The 19080-nt window shown below is 36.1% G+C and overlaps 1 protein-coding gene across 2 annotated transcripts; it reads left to right on the forward strand.

Annotated features, from left to right (window-relative positions):
- Window positions 1-6838: 6838 nt before the first annotated feature.
- Window positions 6839-13030, forward strand: LOC104089117 (uncharacterized). Of its 2 annotated transcripts, none has more exons than XM_009593945.4 (5): window positions 6839-7198; window positions 10767-10828; window positions 11436-11526; window positions 11968-12073; window positions 12156-13030. In XM_009593945.4, the coding sequence occupies exons 1-5, from the start codon at window positions 7005-7007 to the stop codon at window positions 12831-12833; spliced, it is 1131 nt and encodes a 376-aa protein (XP_009592240.1). In that variant the 5' UTR covers window positions 6839-7004; the 3' UTR covers window positions 12834-13030. The 2 variants fall into 2 exon arrangements, with proteins under 2 accessions (XP_009592240.1, XP_009592241.1); XM_009593946.4 differs by having other exon boundaries at window positions 6841-7198; window positions 11971-12073.
- The last annotated feature ends 6050 nt before the right edge of the window (window positions 13031-19080 follow it).

Genomic DNA, 19080 nt, shown 5'->3' on the forward strand with positions numbered 1-19080 from the left:
TGCAGCCATAAAGAAATATCAACAAGGGCACTCCCGAGGTACCGCCTCGTAGTCCCAAATCATAAATAAATTCATAATATCTTTTTTTTTTATATCACCGCGAGAGACTTCACATTTAATTTTAAAGAAAATATTCTTCCCGAAATAGCATCCTGCGTTTTAGCCACCCTTATGACACCGCATGACTTCTAGTAGTTCCCCTACTAGACACGCATATCAAGCCACCCTTGTCTCGCCGCATGTGTTTCAACACCCAGACCTCATACCACCGCATGCGTATCAATATCACAATATATCACAATTTGCACTTCTAGTGCCCAAATATTTCAACTTACCAAAATAAATCAACAACAATATTTTTTCACAATAAAGAGCTAACGGCTCATGCCAAAATAAATCAACAACAACAATATTTTTCCATAAATAAGAGCTCACGGCTCATGCCAAAATAAATCAAAAACAATAATATTTTTCCACAATAAAGAGCTCACGGCTCAATCACAATGAGTACAAAAAATCTCACAAAATATTCAGCAAAAATAATATTTCACAAATTTAACACCTTGTCTAAAGAGGTTGTCACAGATGTTCTACTGGCCAAAGATGAAACAGATGGTCAATAACTTTGTAGTTAGATGTGATGTCTGCCTTAGGTGCAAGAATGACAATATGGCCTATCCTAATCTCTTACAACCTCTCCCTATTCCAAATCAAACATGGAGCTACATCAGCATGGACTTCATAAAAGGCCTGCCTAAATCCAAGAACAAGGAGGTAATCCTTGTGGTAGTTGATAGAACGACCAAATATGCTCCTTTCATAGCTCTTTCACATCCTTATACTTCAGGAACTATGACTGGCATCTTTTGGAAGAAAATACACGGCTTGCATGGCACTCCAGAATCAGTAGTAACTGATAGAGACAAGGTGTTTTTAAGAAATTTCTGGCAGTCCTTATTTAAGATTTCGGGAACTCAGTTACATTACAGCACAACCTATCACCCTCAGAGCGATGGCCAAATTGAAAGGGTAAATAAGTGCTTGAAAAATTACCTTAGGTGCATGACTGCTAGTCGACCAACACAGTGGAGACAATGGCTTACTGTTGCTGAGTGGTGGTACAACACTAACTTCTACACCAGCGTGCAGTGTACTCTCTTTTGAGGCTTTGTATGGTTACTCACCCCTGCAATTATCTCTTGGGCCCTTACTAGAAACAATGGTGCAAACAACTGAAGATACAATAATGAGAAGGCAACATATGCAACAACCGTTGAAGGGCAATTTAACTAAGGCTCAGGAAAGAATGATATACTATGCCGATAAGAGGAGATCTGATAGAGTGTTCCAAGTAGGGGATATGGTCTATTTAAAACTACAACCATATAAACAGACTTCTATTGCATTGAGGAGAAACTTAAAGTTGAGTTCTAAGTACTATGGACCCTATAAAGTTCAGGCTAAAGTTGGCAGTGTGGCTTACAAACTAGATTTACCTCATGAGTCTAAGGTCCATCTTGTGTTTCATGTCTCCTTACTCAAGAAAAAAGGTAGGAGATAGAGTGGTAGTGCAGACGACTTTGCCTATCACTGGTAATGATGGTCAGTTCTTGGTAAAACTAGTTTTTATTCTAAAAAGGCAACTGATCAAGAAAAACAATGTTGGTGTGGTTAGAGTACTAGTACAATGGTCAAATCTACCTCCAGAAGATGCTACTTGGGAGGATTATCAGTTTCTCAAAGCCAAATTTCCACATTTTGACTCTAATCCTTAGGGACAAGGATCTTTGGAAGGGGCGGGGTATATAATGATCTAATGTAGTCGAAGGATTAGTATTGTTAACCGGGCTCGATGAGAGGAAATCTTAGGCGGAGGAATAGCAGAATGAGTGAAGAAGAGTAATAGAATTTCCACGTCAGTCGAAGGTTGTTATAACTAACCTTTAGCAGAAATGGGAAGGCTTCGAATCTAAGGTTAATTCTTCTCTCTTCTCACACTCCCTCACTCGATTTCTTCTTCTTCTCTTTCCTTCAATCTTTGATTCTTCTCTCCTTTATTTCTACAAATCTCAATCGACTATGGAAGCTTATTAGTAATAGTTAGTTGTTCATTTGGTTTATTTGTAATTCATTTTTTTCCATTTATATTATCAGAAAATTGTCCCAAAAATTCTTCTATTTCATATTTTGTTGACTAATTTCTCAGACCCTTAGCTGGATCATTACAATTGGTATTTGGGCTTCAATCTTGTGACTGTGTGATGGTAATGGTTGAAGGAACTAGGCTAAAAAGTTATGGATGATAAGCTTGTGAGGCACAATGAGGTTTTGAATGAAGTGTTGTCCACTCATGAGGAACTGCGCAACACACAGACTAAAATACATGGGAACCTAGAGTTAATTCTAGACAGGTTGACAATTTTAGAAAGAGCTCCTCTACAAGTTCAAGGTGACAGACCTCAAGGAGATGGACTTTTATCCCTCCCAGGTCAGGAATTGAGATAGAACATGCCTCAAGCTATGCAAGCTCCTTCCCCTAAATGGGAGTTGCCTAATTTCGAGGGTCATGAGCCTAAGGCATGGATCTATAAGTGTGAAAGGTGTTTCAATTTGTATAAGACCCCGAACAACTAAAAGGTCGAAGCTGCTACACTCTATCTAAATGGACTAGCTGACACTTGGTACCACTCGTTAGTGTTGAGCAGAGTTGAAGTGAGCTGGGCTAAATTCAAAGAGGAGCTACTTATTCAATTTAGAGAGGAACTAATGGAGGACATAGTTGAAGAATTTAATAAGTTGAGTCAAGTAGGCTTTGTTGATGACATCCTAAGCAAGTTTGAGGACTCGAAAGCCCAAATGCTGGTAAGGATTCCTCTTTTGTTTGAGTCACACTTCATATCTAGTTTTATAGGTGCCTTAAAGGAAGAAATCAGATTTGGTGTGAAATTGTTCAAGCCTACAACTCTGAGATTTGATGTGGAATAAGCTAGGCTATAGGAGAAAGCTATATAAGATGCTTAGAAGAAGAACAAGGGCATCACAAAGCCCTCTTTTGTAGATAGCAGTTCTATTATCATGAGGGCTCCTATTGCAACCACAGTCAAAACCAAACTCCTTCAGGCTTAGCCCTGAGGTTTATGAGTACAGGAAGAGCAATAACTTATGTTTTAGGTGTGGTGAAAAGTATGCATCATGCCATCAATGCAAGAAGAAGCAACTGAACTGCATGATGGGAGAAGTAGAGCCACTTCCTGAATGTTCTGAGTTAGCAGAGGATCAGCCATGTGCAGACTTAATCATTGAATGAGAGATAGAGTAGGAAGTCATGGAAGCTGTGTGCATAAATGCTCTACCAGAAGGAACACCGGTAGCTTATTTCAGCAAAGTTTTGGCTAAGAAGCACAGGGGTAAGTCAATCTATGAGAAAGAGCATCTGGCTTTGTTGAATGCAGTGGACAAATGGAGACACTATTTACTGTACAAGCATTTTATGGTCAGGACTGACCATCATAGCTTGAAATACCTTCTTGAACAAAAGGTCACTTCTGCCATACATCAGAAAAGACTAACCAAATTACTTGGGCTGGACTATGAAGTGTAGTACAAGAGATGGATAGAAAATAGGGTAGCTGATGCCCTTTCTTGACAACATGAAGAATCAGAAAGGTAACATAAGTCAACTCTAAGGGAAACTATATGTAATTAGTGTCTTAGTTTGTTCTTGGATGCAGAAGATAGCACATAGTTATGAAGAAGACACTCAAGCTGCAGAATTGATTAGTCAGGCATCAGTGAACATACAAGGACATAGTATCTGGCATTACTCTTTTACCATACTCTGAATGAAGGGCAAAATCTACATTGGGACTATTGGTGGCCTCAAAACTCAACTGATCTCTATATTCCATGATTCCCCTCTAGGTGGACACTCAAGACAACTGGAACTCTAAAGAGGTTGTCACAGATGTTCTACTAGCCTAAGATGAAACAGATGGTCAATAACCTTGTGGCTAGCTGTGACGTTTGCCTTAGGAGCAAGGATGACAATATGGCCTATCTTGGTCTCTTGCAACCTCTCCCTATTCCAAACCAAGCATGGAGCCACATCAGCATGGACTTCATAAAAGGTCTGCCTAAATCCTCTCTTTATATGTAATAATGTTATATTTCTTAAAATTTACTTAAAGTATATACATGTGTACATCCAATCTCAAAGAGTCTTATGGTGCAATGATTATTGGATACACCTTTACAAGTGAAGTTGGAATTTCAAATCTCACGTTTGTAGGCAAATCTAGTGTCCCTTCTTGTGCTTTAAATAAGTACTCCTATTTTTTTCTTTTTCTTTCTTTTGTTGTTTCATCTATTAATTCAAAAATCTCAAATCTAACACATTGAAATCCTTATTTTCTCTTTGTATGTGCAAAATCTTTCAAGCATTTGATATGTAGTATAGGTATATCTGTTAAATCCTAAAATTGCAAGAAAATTTAATTTTAACGTATAATTTCTAAATGGTAATGGATTCATGGTAAGAGCTTAAAGGATGAACCAGTCAATTATAATTTCTAAATTTACCTACTTTGTAATAATGCACCCATCTTTTTAAAATTCTCGATCCACCTTTGCCTAGATCATCTAGATATCACTCACAATCATTTTGTTTTAATTTGAGTTCATCACTCTCATATTATCGTCTCAAGGAAAAACATAAACTATTGCTCAATAAACACAATCAATGTGATAATAATACTTAATTATCATTTCTCAATCTTATTTGGTTTTCTGAAAAGTGCCTCCACTATATGGAACTAAACATGATTTTCTAGGCTATAATTTTAGTTTTAGATCTGCAATTTCAACTTCTTACTCGAAAGTCTAAAGTTAATAATGAGGTAGTTGTTAAGATCAAAATAATCAGATGTCATGCGAAAGCTAGTAAAGCAAACCTTGAACGACGATAAATCTGACAACAAAAGAGAAATATACCAAAAGAGACATAAATATTTAACGTAATTCGGTCAATAGACCTACATCCACAGATGGAGATGTGTAATCTGCTATATAAAAGGGAGTACAAAATATCGAGAGAACAACCTCACAAAGAGGCAAACACAAGTGGTAGGTTAACACTTGTCCCGAAATTCTCCCATATGGCTACATTGTGGATGCACTGAATAAGAAGGAATGATCCACAATATATAGAAGTCCAAACCTTTTACTCCGATAAAAGGGACTAGCCAAATAAGGGAGATTTATAATTCCCTTCTAAAAGAAGTAAAATCCAATTATGGTAAATATGTTGCGCTTTACTTCAAGAGATAGAAAAATCAAATATGGTGAAAATTAGGACAAACACCTAACAATTCTCCCATTGGCCTGAATTTCTGACAAAATAAACTCGATTCATTTTCTTCACATAATCTTCAGCATGTCGCATCTCCAAATTCCCACTGCAAAATTTTGTCTTAACATGAGTAGTACTCTGGTCAAATTTCTTAGACAAAGAGTCATGATTACCGTCAAATAGATTGCGGCTAGAACTAAACCCGCCAAGATGAACCTATCTTGAACCTCGCTCTGATACCACTTGTTAGTATCGAAATAATCAGGTGTCATGCAGAAGATAGTAAAGCAAATCTTGAACGATGATAAATCAGACAACAAAAGAGAAATATACCAAAAGAGACATAAACATTTAACGTGTCAACTGACCCGCGTCCACAAATAGAGATGAGCAATCCACTATATAAAATAGAGTACAAAATATCGAAAGAACAATCTCACGAAGAGGCAAACACAAGTGGCAGGCTAACACTAGTCCCGAAATTCTCCCCCTAAATAAGATTCTCAAACCTCATATGACTACATTGTGGATGCTAGTGAATAAGAAGAAAGTATCCTCAATTTATAGAAGTCCAAACCTTTTCCTCCAAGAAAAGGGTATAGCCAAATAAGAGAGATTTATAATTTCCTTCTAAAAGAAGTAAAACTCAATTATGGTAAATATGTTGCCCTTCAAAAGATAGGAAAATCAAATACGGTAAAAATCAGCACAAACACCTAATAATGGCTACATTTGAAAACTTTAAATTTTATTATTCTTTAAATGGGGAATCCTAAAGCTATGTGTGTGAAATTGTGAATAAAGATGAACTTACTAGCTAGATAGAAGGAATCTCTTTTGATTTTGCTTTTACCTTTTTCTTCTTTTTTATTGTAAACTTATCACCAATTAATTAAATCAAAATTATTAAAAGTAAAACTCAATGTTTTTAGTAATGTCATGAAATCCTAGAAAGGAATATGTAATTACTTATTTGTTGTTGAAGTTTTTAAATTTTCTCAAAAACTACAATTTATTAAATTGAGCTCAATACTCAGATACTAAAGTGAGAAATAAAAAAATATATTAACCCCTAAAAGAGTGTAAAAATTAAGGTAAAAAGCACTCAAGAGTTATAAAGCACTTAAGTATTATAATTCTTTTATTAATATAATAACAATAACAAATATAATGTAATCTCATAAATAAAGTTTGGGAAGAATAATATGTACACGGCCCTTAACCTTAGTTCAAGAACACAAAAAAATCGTTTCAAAAAGACCTTTGGCTTAGGAAAATTCTTGATATGTTCTAAAAAAATTCCTATGCGTTTAGACAGTTGAAGGAAATCTTCGTACTTATCGAATTGAATACTCCAATTACAGCAATTGAATTACTTTTTGTAATTTACCATCGAGACCCCATAAGTATAGCTCCACCTGGTATACATCAGGGCAAAACCGTCCTATAATTCCTTACATATAAATACCCAATCTTTTTTATCTGCGATAAACCTTCACCCAATCAAAGACAAAATCAGCAGAAAACGAAGCAACTGAACCCCACTCGCCGCCGCAGTTTACCGTTACGAGAAAACTCTCCCTCGAAACCGTCGTCAGCTCAACGAATGAAAGAAAGAGAAAAGATAAAACCTTTGAATGCGTAAGTGGTGTCTCCAATGGCTGGTACTGCTTCGTCGCCTGCCCTAAGTAACCACAGCGCCGACAGCGCTCCCTCACCGGCGTCCGCTCCCGCCGCGACCACCGTAACCGCTGCTGTCGTGTCCAGCCATCCGACCATAAACGCGTCGAAGAATCTTCGAGGGCTTAATAAACCTAAGTGCATAAAGTGCGGCAATGTTGCTCGCTCAAGGTGATGTTTTTATTCCATTGAAATTGTGCTTTAGAAACCCTAATTTCCAGTTTTTAATATGGCTTCATAACTTATGTATTATATTAGTGGTAGTGGAGCAAGATATTAAAGTAGTAATTAAAAAGTTGGTTTGATTGAGGGGACTAAATGTTGAACAGTTAGATGATTTTTGAAAATTGTACAGCTTGTATAGAATAATTTTATTAGTGGAATAGTGTTAAATGGTTTAGAATGTTTCAAAGTGGAAAGAGTGTCATATAAATTTAAACGCATGGAGTAGCGATGTGTTGTTAGTAGACAAATTAACACAACTGCTGTTTATTTGGGGGGGGGGGGGGAGGGGACTTGTAGGAGTGGGAGTGGTATTGTTTTACTAAATTTTTATTTTGTCCCAGAGATAAGGAAAATAATTTGCTTTTGGTATATGTTTGAGTTCAACTTCTTTGTTCAAGTGAACCGTTTGGTCATTCCTTCTCGACATGATTAGTGCTTTTAGATTGCATGTACTTAACGACCAGCTTTAGGCTAGAAGAATGCTGAAATGGAGTGGCCGAGTGGCACTTAGTATTTGATTCAGTTGCAGCTGGCCAAGCTCTAAAGAGAAAGGAAGAATCTTGGTACACGATTGAGAAGAAATATTGGATTTATGCACACTTTATTTAGGACCATTAATTTTATGTGGAAACAATTAAATTAGTGCTTTGTATTTGAAATATACGCTGATTGTTGCTCTACTTTAAACGCTCAATCATTTGGTTTGGTTACTTAAAGAATCCCGAACAAAGGAATCCAAGCATTTGCTGGTTACAAAGCTTCTCAAAATGTAATTTGATTTTTTTAAAAATCTTTTATCACAATTCCATTTTATCCCCATGGATTATACAAAATGAGCTAGAGCTTTTACACAGTGACTTTGTGATGGTGACCTTATACTGCTAGTATGAGAAGTGCTAAGCTTGGATGAGCCTGCAGTCTTAACCTTCTTTCAGAAAAGAGGCCGAAAAATTTGAGCTAGACAATCTGCTGTTGCATTGGTCATCTACTGATGGCTTCACTTGTAGGTGGAAATTTTGACTTTAGAGGGTTCTCTAGGTGTTTCTGGAAGACTGTTTTTAGTTTGGGTGAAGCAATTTATGGTTTTGCTCAGAAAAAAGAAGTTTCAAATAGGGGGAGCACAGCTGTAAGATACTCGTATGGAAGCCAAATTTATTTGATGTGACTGTCTAAATTTTGTTTATCTGATCTTTGAGGACAGAATTGTTTTCCACAAAGACATTTTATTTTGGATTTTAGCTGGATAGGTTATAATTTTAGCCTGTCAGAGATCATTTTGGATTTTGCTTCCTCTTATTAACAACACTGTGCATTACTTATTTGCTTTTATATATAACAGTATCACTTATTTCTTAGTCATCATATTTTACTTATCAAACGAAAAGATGGTTTACTGATGAGTTTTCCCCTCCTTTTCCCATTTTGTTATGGTATATTTGGAGTTTTGTGAAAGGAAGGAAGGTACTTTTTGGTTAGGGAAACATGATCATATAGTGTCAATTCTAGAAATAACACGGAAAAGGAAAAGCATTAATAGACACGTTATTTTTTGTAAAAAAGAATGAAATGAAAGGAAATCGCTGGATCAACTTTTTGTTGGAGCCCATCGAAGGTATATGTTTCTTTTAACAGAAACAAGAAGCGAAATATTACTTGCGTTATCAAATGCTTAAATTGAAAGAAAGGTTATAATCATGTAGCATTTTAATGGGTGAATTAACAAAATATATTGCTTTTCCATCCGATTCAATCCTTAAAAGCTCTCGACTTCAGTAGCATAGAATAAGTACGTGTACAGTTTGCAACTTTGCATGTTTTATTTACTCTCAACTTATTGTATCTGTTAAGCAGAAGTACTGGATAGAATTTGAAAGGCTTGACGTATATGCTCACATTACACTTTCATAGAGGTCACACCATCATGGTGTAAGTATGACAATATTATTGTTTTAGTTTATTGAAAAAGTAAAAACTCTAAAAGATTGTGAAAGGCTCGGATTTGGATCTCCAGCCTGTTTAATTGACAAGAGTAGAGAAAATGAACAAATGTTAAAGTTAAGCTCTCTGGTCAAATGATCATACAAACGTGGATCTCCTTTTCATTCTTAAGTTTGGAAGTTAATATGTATCAAAGTTAACTACCACTTTTTACTTATATAAAATATAAAAAAGAAGTTCGAATATACTTTTTCTTCATTTTGAGTTTTCTCCTCCCCTTCTCGATGGCAGTTCTTTTTGTCAAGAACTGGTGTATTCTCTTTAGCTATCTAGTATGTGCAAAGTAAAATAACGATTTGCTTCTTTAGGGGAATGCCATTCCTTTTTCCCTTCACTTTTTCATGGCTAGCTGTTCTAAAAGTGGCGATGAGAATTCTTTTCGTCAAGAGCTTGTGTGGGTTCTTTAGCTATCTAGTATGTGCAGTGTAAACTAAGAAGTGACTTATTTAAGTACTAAAGAGGAGCTATTTCTGCTTGATCACCCGTTCGATTTTACATTCATTAGGCAAAGACCTTTTGATGAAGCTGCAGTCTTTGGGGTAATAATTTATATAGCGATTAGGTTATCAAAAAATAAATAAATTATATAGCGATTACTCCTCAATTGAAAAGGGACTACTCTTTCGCCTCCTTTCACTTTTGCTAACTGCTTTTACTTTCTTATGGAAAATAAAGACAGAGATGATTAAATTTAAATCTCTCTCCCTTAAAAGCAGGGAAGTTATATTCTGCATTAGTTTTGAAGCCGTTACAAGTCAAAACAGAGACTTGTCGTCATTCGACACCTTAAGTTGTTTTACATTAATGACAAAACCTGATGCATGATATACTCGATATTAGCACCCGGATTGTCAAAACTCAACGTAAGAGAAGTTCATTAACTAATTAATCAAAAAAGGAATATTTCATTAACTATCGTTTGCCATTGTGATACATCTCTAAGGGTAGTTGTAGTGTATGGTGGCTTTAAATGGAGAAAATAGTCTTACATCTTATGTGTCTATTTCCCCTCTTTCCTCCTCTATTCCTCCGCCTCCCTCTCTATCCGTGTCAGAGAACTTTTAAAGAAACAGCGTAAGAAAGAAATGGAGGAAAATATAATTGGTGATGCAGACAGGTGATTCTGTCTAAGCTTCAGATAGCAGTACTCCATCACCTTTTACTATTCTCATATCATTTTATCAGATATTCGGTCATCTGTCGTTTATTTTTAAGACCTAAAACTTCGACTTTACCCGAAGTTTCTGTCTTGCATGATCTACGAATCGTTTGAAGTTACCCTCGTGATTTAAGTTGATCAATTAATCAAAGTAGCATAACTATACCTCATTGATCTCATTCTCATGTCAAAACTTGTTTGGAATTCCTTTAATATACTTAACTTACTTTAAGTTTTTATCCTTTTTTCTTTTCTAAAAAGAGATTTTATCCTATCGTGCTTGTTTATACATTTCTTTTCTCCGCTTTCCCTCTCTTCGTTGTTAGTCTTTCTAATGGATGAGAATCGAATGTGCAGGTGTCCGTTCCAGTCATGCAAAAGCTGCTGTGCGAAAGCGCAAAATCCCTGTCATATACATGGTATGATCAGCTTAAATTTTTTCATAGCTGCTGACAGTATTCCTCAATTCCAGTTAACAAATTGTACATATGCCTTTTTGTTACATACCAGTGAAGAAATTGCTCTTTGCCATAAGTAATACTCCATCCATTCCTGTTTATGTGAACCTATTTCTTTTTAGGTCCGTTCCAAAAAGAATGACCCCTTTCTAAATTTGGAAACAATTTAGTTCAAACTTCCAATTCTACCCTTAATGAGAAGTTTTTATAACCACACAAATACTTTGGACCCCTTTTTGATATGTTTAAAGGACGCGCAGTGTCTCTGCCACGATTCATCATACTATTAACCCTGTGTTGACATTTGGTGTAAACTTTGTTTTGACATCATTGGGATGTTACATGGTAATGAGCTGCATTTGGATTTTTTGACATTTAACCAATAAGTAGACTTTTCAACTGCCTGGTTCTGAAAATGTTGGAAGAATCAAACATTTAAAAGTCATCGGATGAAAGAGACTGATAGCACAGGGACTTTAATACATCTTCTGTAAGGCAATTACTACTGTGATTCCGTCACTCCTTTGTTGTGCTAAAGAATATGTCTCCTTGATTTGATCTTGTGCAGTTCTGAAAGGTGGTTCAACTCTTCCAGATAAGTTACCATCTTCTGGGTCCCCTGTGGTAGACCAGCAGTCCACTGAAGCATCTCACTCTGGGTAAGTTTTACTCAAGTATGCATGACTACATTTATATATGACAGCTTTAGTGATGAACAGTTGGACTGCCTAATCACTGATGATGTAAAGAGTATATTACAAACATCAGCTGTAGTCAGTTAACAATCCCTCATAAGATATTTGCACTGTCATTAGAAATGTGCTTCTAGGTGCTTTTATCTGGCGTTTTGAAATGATCTCTTCTGCATTTGCATTGCATGTTCTTGGCACTCATATTTTAATATGCTATTTGATTGTTGTGTTACCCTCTGTGGAATAATCTGGGGAGATACTAGGGTTCTATTCACGTGCATTTTCATATATCTTTGCATTCCCCCACACGCACATCTGTTATTCATCAGGCAGAATGGATTGATGATTACTGAGCTTCTTGCTCTTTATTTAGAAGATCTGTATTAACTTCTATTTCCTTTACTCAAGGAGCTCGCACAGAGGAGCTGCTTCACTTCGTCAACTCTCCACCAATTTTGCACAGTTCAATAATTTGCAGACCCCACTAAGATCGAGGAAGCCACTGACCAGAAAGGTATGTGGAGTTCTTGTGTTTTCTCCATGAGCTTATACTTTATTTTTTAGTTTTAAAGGTTAACCTTATTGATAAACTACAGGATGCCCAACTCATTAACGAGTGGAGGTTTATGAAGTTAAAGGAATACAGGGACAGTAATATTGCAGCTGAAAATGAAGCTTTTGATCGCTACATGCAGAATGTTGGTCTATTAGAGGAGGTTTTTGCAGTGAATTCTGCAGAGGATGAGAGGAATGAGGATGGTTCAACAGAAGATGATAATGAGGCAACGATAAACCGGTTGAAGTTACAGCTTAGATCAGATCCAACTAGAATAGAGAATACCAGGAAGAGGATGCAATATATTGTTGATCAGGGATTGAGGAAGCTTAGGAAGTTGGAGTCAGGTGACAATGCTACTGACCTTAGTGATCTGGATGCACTTGGCAAAAAGAAAAAGGCCAAGAGCGCTGAAGCTGAGTGGGTTGTGTCATTCACTGATCTTATCGATAAGTTGAATAAAGCTCGAAATGAGGAAGACCTTAAAGCTTGCTGGGAGATGAAGTCCCAACTGTTTAACCAAAATAAAAAAGAAAAGCAAGCAGAGTCTGATAATGCAGAGGCATCGATTGAGCAGAGTTCAAAAGCTAGTGTCCTGCCAACAATGCCATCGGGTTATTCTCCACCTAAGTGGTTCAGCACATCCACCATTGATGATGAAGAACTTCGTCGACTTAATGCACAGTTTGATTCACTTGAGGATATAGAAGAATTGTAACTTAATGCAATCTTTAGGTCGGATTGTAATTCGTGTAGTCTGTTAGATAGTGGACCAAATTCGTGGTATGATTTATATGATTCTGAATCTAATAGAACTAACCTTTCATGTTGTTATATAGCGACTTGTGAACTGTTGATAAGTTATACTGCCTGGTGCCAAGCTAATGGAGGCCCATTTAACGGCATTGGTTGGAATTCAGTCTTTACCACCTATCTTGTTGGTTTTGGTAAAGTTTTAGGTGGCTGTTTTATTTTGGGGAAGCGCATAATAGCCGTTGCTTTACCCTTATTTAAAGAATCGCCGAAATTTACAATGCTTTTAAAGTTTAGCCATCTTAGAATTAACATTTGGCTGTCAGTTTTGAAGTTGGAAGCATGAGACCTTCAGGTTTGAAGTTAGGGCTCCGCCAAAGTGTAACTTCAAATGTCAAGGCTGAAGTTACAATCTTTAGATCTTAGGTTTGAAATCTGAATGCAGCTCAAAGATATGAAATTTAGGCTCTGACCGAACTTGATTTCAACCAACGGGCTTAAGTTGACTAGAAAATCTGAGGAAGAAGAAAGTTTGCTAAAGCAGGTTAAACTTTAAGTAATTTTTAGAAACTGGATATGTTTTAAATAGGGGTGCTTAAAAGGCTACCTAGTATCATTTCTACCTTTAATTTCAGTGAAAATAGGGCTAACAAGTTTTCGGGTAATTGAAAAATAGCCAACGTTTGCAAAGTCATTAAAAAATAGCCACTATTTTACTGCAACACGAAAAGTTCCAGCATAATATACTGGAGATTAGTGCACATGTGTATGAACTTCCAGCATATTATGCTGGAACTCCAACATACGAAGAGTTATAACATAATATACTGGAGATTAGAGCACCTGTGTATGAATTTCCAGCATATTATGCTGGACTAGTATATTATACTGGAACTCCATTATATTATGCTAGAACTCCAGTATATTATGCTGGAATATTTTTCGGATTTTGAACAATATTTTCGTTCAGATTTATCTATACATGAAAAGTGGTTAAATTTCGATTACTTTTGAAACTGTGGCTATTTTTACCACTTATAAATCTGGCTATTTTTGAATTTCACCCTTAATTTCATGGTAACTGGACTGAGCTGAACATTAGCCCATATATGAAAGTCCAACTAAATTATATGTTGAACCCTTCTGGGGCTATTCCCAAAATCTAGCAGGCCTTTAACAACTCCATGCCCCAATATGAACAGAATTGTTCTGAACAAACATATTTTCTTAACGCTTTTCTTTTGAGAAGAACATGTAAACATATTTTACAAACTTTGAATTTCATTATTAAAAAAAACTTATACTGTTTATATTTTAGTAATATGTATAGACATAAATGTTTTAGTCACGTCTATTCAAAACTACTCTTTCCGATCGATAATAAGTGACCTTTTAATCTTTTTATTTTGATCCAATATAAGTATCTTTTTTACATAATCAAGAATGAATTAACTATAGTTTTTCAAATTTGTCCCTATTTACATATCACAATGTGTCAAGCTAACAATTTGCGAAATTTAATTAAGGGTAATTTAATCGAAATACTTATTTTTTTTTGAAGTTTATATTTTGTTAAGGAGTGTGTCAAAGATAAAATAGTCACTTATTTAACATAAGCAGATGTCACCTTAGTCAATCGTCATTCTCCCATTTCTTGTACCAGTAATATTACAAATACTTATATAATAACTACTGATATCATTATTATATCAGTATTATTTAAAGTATATTACTTGCAAATGATGTATTTTTGGAGACTTTTATGTTGTTTTTGAAATTCTTTATGAACTAAATACTTTTTACTAAGATTTAGATGGATCACCTTGTTGATCAACTAGTGTTTTGATTATCATGTTCTCGATTTATTTCTTTTTGAATTTCTGCACCAAATTTGGTTTTCAATATTCTTTTCACATTTCCAAGACCAACTCTTCTTCTTGCACTATCAATTCATAAGATGCCATTTTCTTTAAATGACAAGTCAATTGAGCATCAGTGCCATATTCTAAGCCTTAAAGTTGGTCAGATATCGACCTAATCTGCAACATGCTGTGTACAGAAACAGTGCGTGGTCACATAGAAAATGAATATAAGAAAGTGCGAATTTGGTAAAACTTACAGGAAAACAGTGCATATATTTTTTTTTAAAGAAAGCAATGAATTGACAAGTATGAATTGATATTAGATTCAAGAAAAAGCACAGAAATATGTGAAAGAAAAATTGGGAGATATGATTTTATTAATAATTTTAAATTTATATAGGTTCATGAGTTACTACAACAACATCATACACAATGTGATGTCATAAATGGGGTACGGTGAGAATAAAGTATATGTAGATCTTATCCCAACTTTGTGTAAGGTAAAAAAGTTATTTTGTTAAATTCTCGGTTAAAGAAAAACGCTTTTAAAAAAGTTATAGAAAAAGGTTCTTGAGTAACTGATAAAGGAATTTCCCAACAGTAGCTCTCTTGATCTGAATAGCATTTTGATCAGATTCAGACCCATGACCATACAAAAAAATAATAGAGAAATGAATCATCTTCTGATACAAAATACGTAATAATAATGAGATAGTGGTAGAATCTCAATATGTTCCTCCAAATCATGTGCCCCAAAAAAGTGAGAGGCCAGTCATAAATCTCAATCCTTGGAACAACCAAACAAATAAAAAGGTCATCTTCCTTTGTTTTCATTGAACTCATATTTCTATACATTAGTCCAAAGGAGTGGACTAAAGAGAAAGTAAGGAATCCCATGCAAAAATCTCATTATGACAAAGAAGTTTCACATTATTGAAACAATGTCCTTAAAATCATCAAGATTTGTTTGGTCGCTTGCTACTTTCTCCTGTCCAAAATAATTGATGTTTTAGGCTTTGGCACATAAATAAGAAATTCACTTATAAAAATTAAGTGGGGTTTTGACTACAATACCCTTAGAATACATTTAAAACATGTTTTCTATGCATTAAAACTGTACATTGAGTTAAGAATATACAAGGGCAAAGTTGGGGAATAAAATTAAATACAATCTTGGTTTTGTGAAACTTAAAGGTAAGTTTTATAGAGCGGTGGTTAGATCGGCCATGTTGTATAGAGCTGAGTGTTGGCCAGTCAAAAATTCTCATATCCAGAAGATGAAAATAGCCGAAATGAGGATGTTGAGATGGATGTGTGGGCACACTAGGCTGGATAAGATTAGGAATGAAGATATTCGGGAGAGGGTAGGCGTGGCTCCCATGGACGTCAAGATGCGGGAAGCGAGACTTAGATGGTTCGGGCAGGTGCGGAGGAGGAGCCTAGAGGCCCCGGTTAGGAGGTGTGAACAGTTGACTTTGACAGGTACGAGAAAAGGTGGAGGGCGACCTAAGAAGTATTGGGGCGAGGTGATCAGGCAAGACATGACGCAACTTCAGATTTCCGAGGACATGGTCCTGGATAGGGAGCTGTGGAGGTCGAGCATTAGGGTTGTAGGTTAGGGGGTAGTTGAGCATTTTTCCAGCTAGTCTGATAGAGTTTGGTCTAGGTCTGCTAGCTGTTGTTGTTCATCACACGATTTTTATTTCCATAATTTATTTTTCAATTTTATTATTGACATACTTATTGCCCTTCCACTAATTTATTGTCTCTTACGGTGCTGATTCTATTGGTTTAGTTTCTGTGTTGTTACAGATCTTTTGTCTCTGAGTCGAGGGTTTTCCGGAAACAGCCTCTCTATCCCTGGGTAGGGATAAGGTCTGCGTACACTCTACCCTCCTCAGACTCCACTAATAAAATTACTACTGGGTTGATGTTATTGTTGTTGTTTGGTTTTGTGAAACGATATTGTTTTGTACTAATTTTTAGAGGTTAAAACATCATTATTTTGGACTGGACATAGTAGATAGCTTAACTGCTTCAATTATTCTTCTGTGTACTTCTGGCTATCAAATGCTTTCAATTTTCAAAGGTTATGCACATCTCAACATCGCCTTTTGCCTTTTTCTTTTCTGGATTCACGCTATATATAGATAGTGTAAAGAATTTTTGTATTATCAATATAATTTAATTGCTCATAATAAGTCATTATCCTGTTTTATAAATTTTTATATAAAATATTTTATAGATCAATTTAACCTGATGATATAAAGAATTTATACACTGTGCACAAAATTTAAACTCTTTATGCTCTAGTTCATTTTCTTTATATTCCACCATTATCATGACCAAGTGCTTCAAATTAAACCCTTTCATCTTAATCATAATGATTCTTTCCTTCCCCATTACCATTCATTAATTCGGATAAATTATTTAGCCTACCAAAAAGATAAAGTGCTGCCTAGTTAGTTATGCCATAGGAATTGGTTTAATTAGTCTAATTAAATTAGTTAAGTGAAGACTACACGGGAGAACAACTATGATTAATTATGGTGGCGATAAGTCTGAACTATGCAAACACTAATTATTAAGATCACGATTATTTTTAAATAAGAAGATGCATAACCTAATATTGTCAATGGTAATCTAGCTATAAACCCACTGCACTGAGAGCAACTCATGTATAATTTTTTTTTTCAACGGACAAAAGAAAAAAAGGACGTGACAAATAATTAATTAAATTAAATAACGGGAAGTATGGGGAAGGAAGTTTCATAGTTATGGCGATTATCTGATTATTCTTCCCTTTTAGAAAAGTGAGGGCATGTGTATTCTGCAGTGAGGAATCATGTCTAGATATAATTATGGAGTTTGTACAATTTTGGAGTGAATGAATTGATAGCTCTTTATTCAAACAAGTACATCACTTGTTTATTCTCTTTTCCCCTCGTAAATATAGATTGCTCAATTATCATAAATCTTAACGCAATGTTTTAGATGTAAAAGGACTTGAGGCTCTACAATTATTCCCTTCCCCGGCCCCTAGATGGCCTCAGCCCATCCCCGCACAAGATCAACTATCACCACTGACACTAAAATTTCCGACCCACCGAATACCAATTCAACTCCGATGGAAGTTGAATCAACTCCAAAAGAAAAGGTTAACACCTTTAAGGAGAGACTATCCGATAAGAACTTGACAAAGTCAAGCACATACAATTATCAGTACCACCAACTGAAGGCAACTCTAAAATTCACCCCAGACGACACAACTGGGCACATCATTCTCAGCCAAGAGCAAAAGAATTGACTCTACCACCTATGACGTTTCTCATTAATCATCAAGATCTTTGGGGAAAAAATTCTCTATCACCTATTGAAACAAAAATTATTGAACCTATGGAACCCCAATGAACAACTAACACTGATAGATCTAGGCTCAGATTTCTTTGTGGTGAAATTTGAAAAGGAAGAGAACATGATGATTGCACTGCACGAAGGTCCATGGTTCGTCATGGGACACTTCCTCTCCGTCAGAAATTGGGAACCGAATTTTATTCCGGTGGAATAAAAAATACACGCCACTGCCATCTGGATCCGACTGCTCCAATTACCCACAGAGTTTTATGATAGAGAGATCCTGGAAAGGGTGGGAAAAAGGGTTGGTAGGCTGTTGAAAATCGATACGTGCACCTCTGTTACCTTAAGAAGCAGGTATGCACGGATCTGCATCCAGGTATCCATCGAGGTACCACTTCAAACGATGGTACTTATTGGGGAACATAAATAACCAATTGAGTATGAAGGGGAGGGTATCATGTGCAAGGGGTATGAGCGACTGGGTAACGTACTCAAGAAGTGCGCAAATCAACGGTATATAAGGGCGAAGGACACAACACAAACATCGTCTGCAGGACACAGAACCAACAAAGATGATGACTAGAAAGTGGTGAAATTCCCACAGAAAGCAAAACGCCAAGGTAGAACGGAAGGTTTCAAAGCCTATGTACGATCGGAGGTAATACAAAACAAGTCGGGAAGCGAAAAACGACCACCAGATTCAGGTAAGTTCTCCGTCCTTAGTAACATTGATGATTTTGAGGGCGGCAGTAGGGCTTTGGAACATGGCAATGCTAGGGCTGCAAGAAATATGGGCCAAACGAAGCAGGCCCAAATCAAGCCATATGGGCCTCGTATAGAAAGCCCCCAATGAGACAGACATCTTAGGCTACATGGGCCCATGATATAACTGTCTGGGCCTCTAGCGCACATCTAAAACCGACTGCACAATTCACAGCTTGTGTCGAGTTTAGAGCACACACTGGACACGTGCCTTCCCACTTACACACCTAG

Source organism: Nicotiana tomentosiformis, chromosome 8, assembly GCF_000390325.3.
Source record: "Nicotiana tomentosiformis chromosome 8, ASM39032v3, whole genome shotgun sequence".
NCBI classification, from domain to species: Eukaryota; Viridiplantae; Streptophyta; class Magnoliopsida; order Solanales; family Solanaceae; genus Nicotiana; species Nicotiana tomentosiformis.

Coding starts and splice junctions, on each gene's coding strand:
- LOC104089117 (XM_009593945.4), top strand. CDS start 7,005: ATGGCTGGTACTGCTTCGTCGCCTGCCCTAAGTAACCACAGCGCCGAC. Junction 7,199..10,766: donor GGCAATGTTGCTCGCTCAAG/GTGATGTTTTTA, acceptor TCGAATGTGCAG/GTGTCCGTTCCAGTCATGCA. Junction 10,829..11,435: donor AAATCCCTGTCATATACATG/GTATGATCAGCT, acceptor GATCTTGTGCAG/TTCTGAAAGGTGGTTCAACT.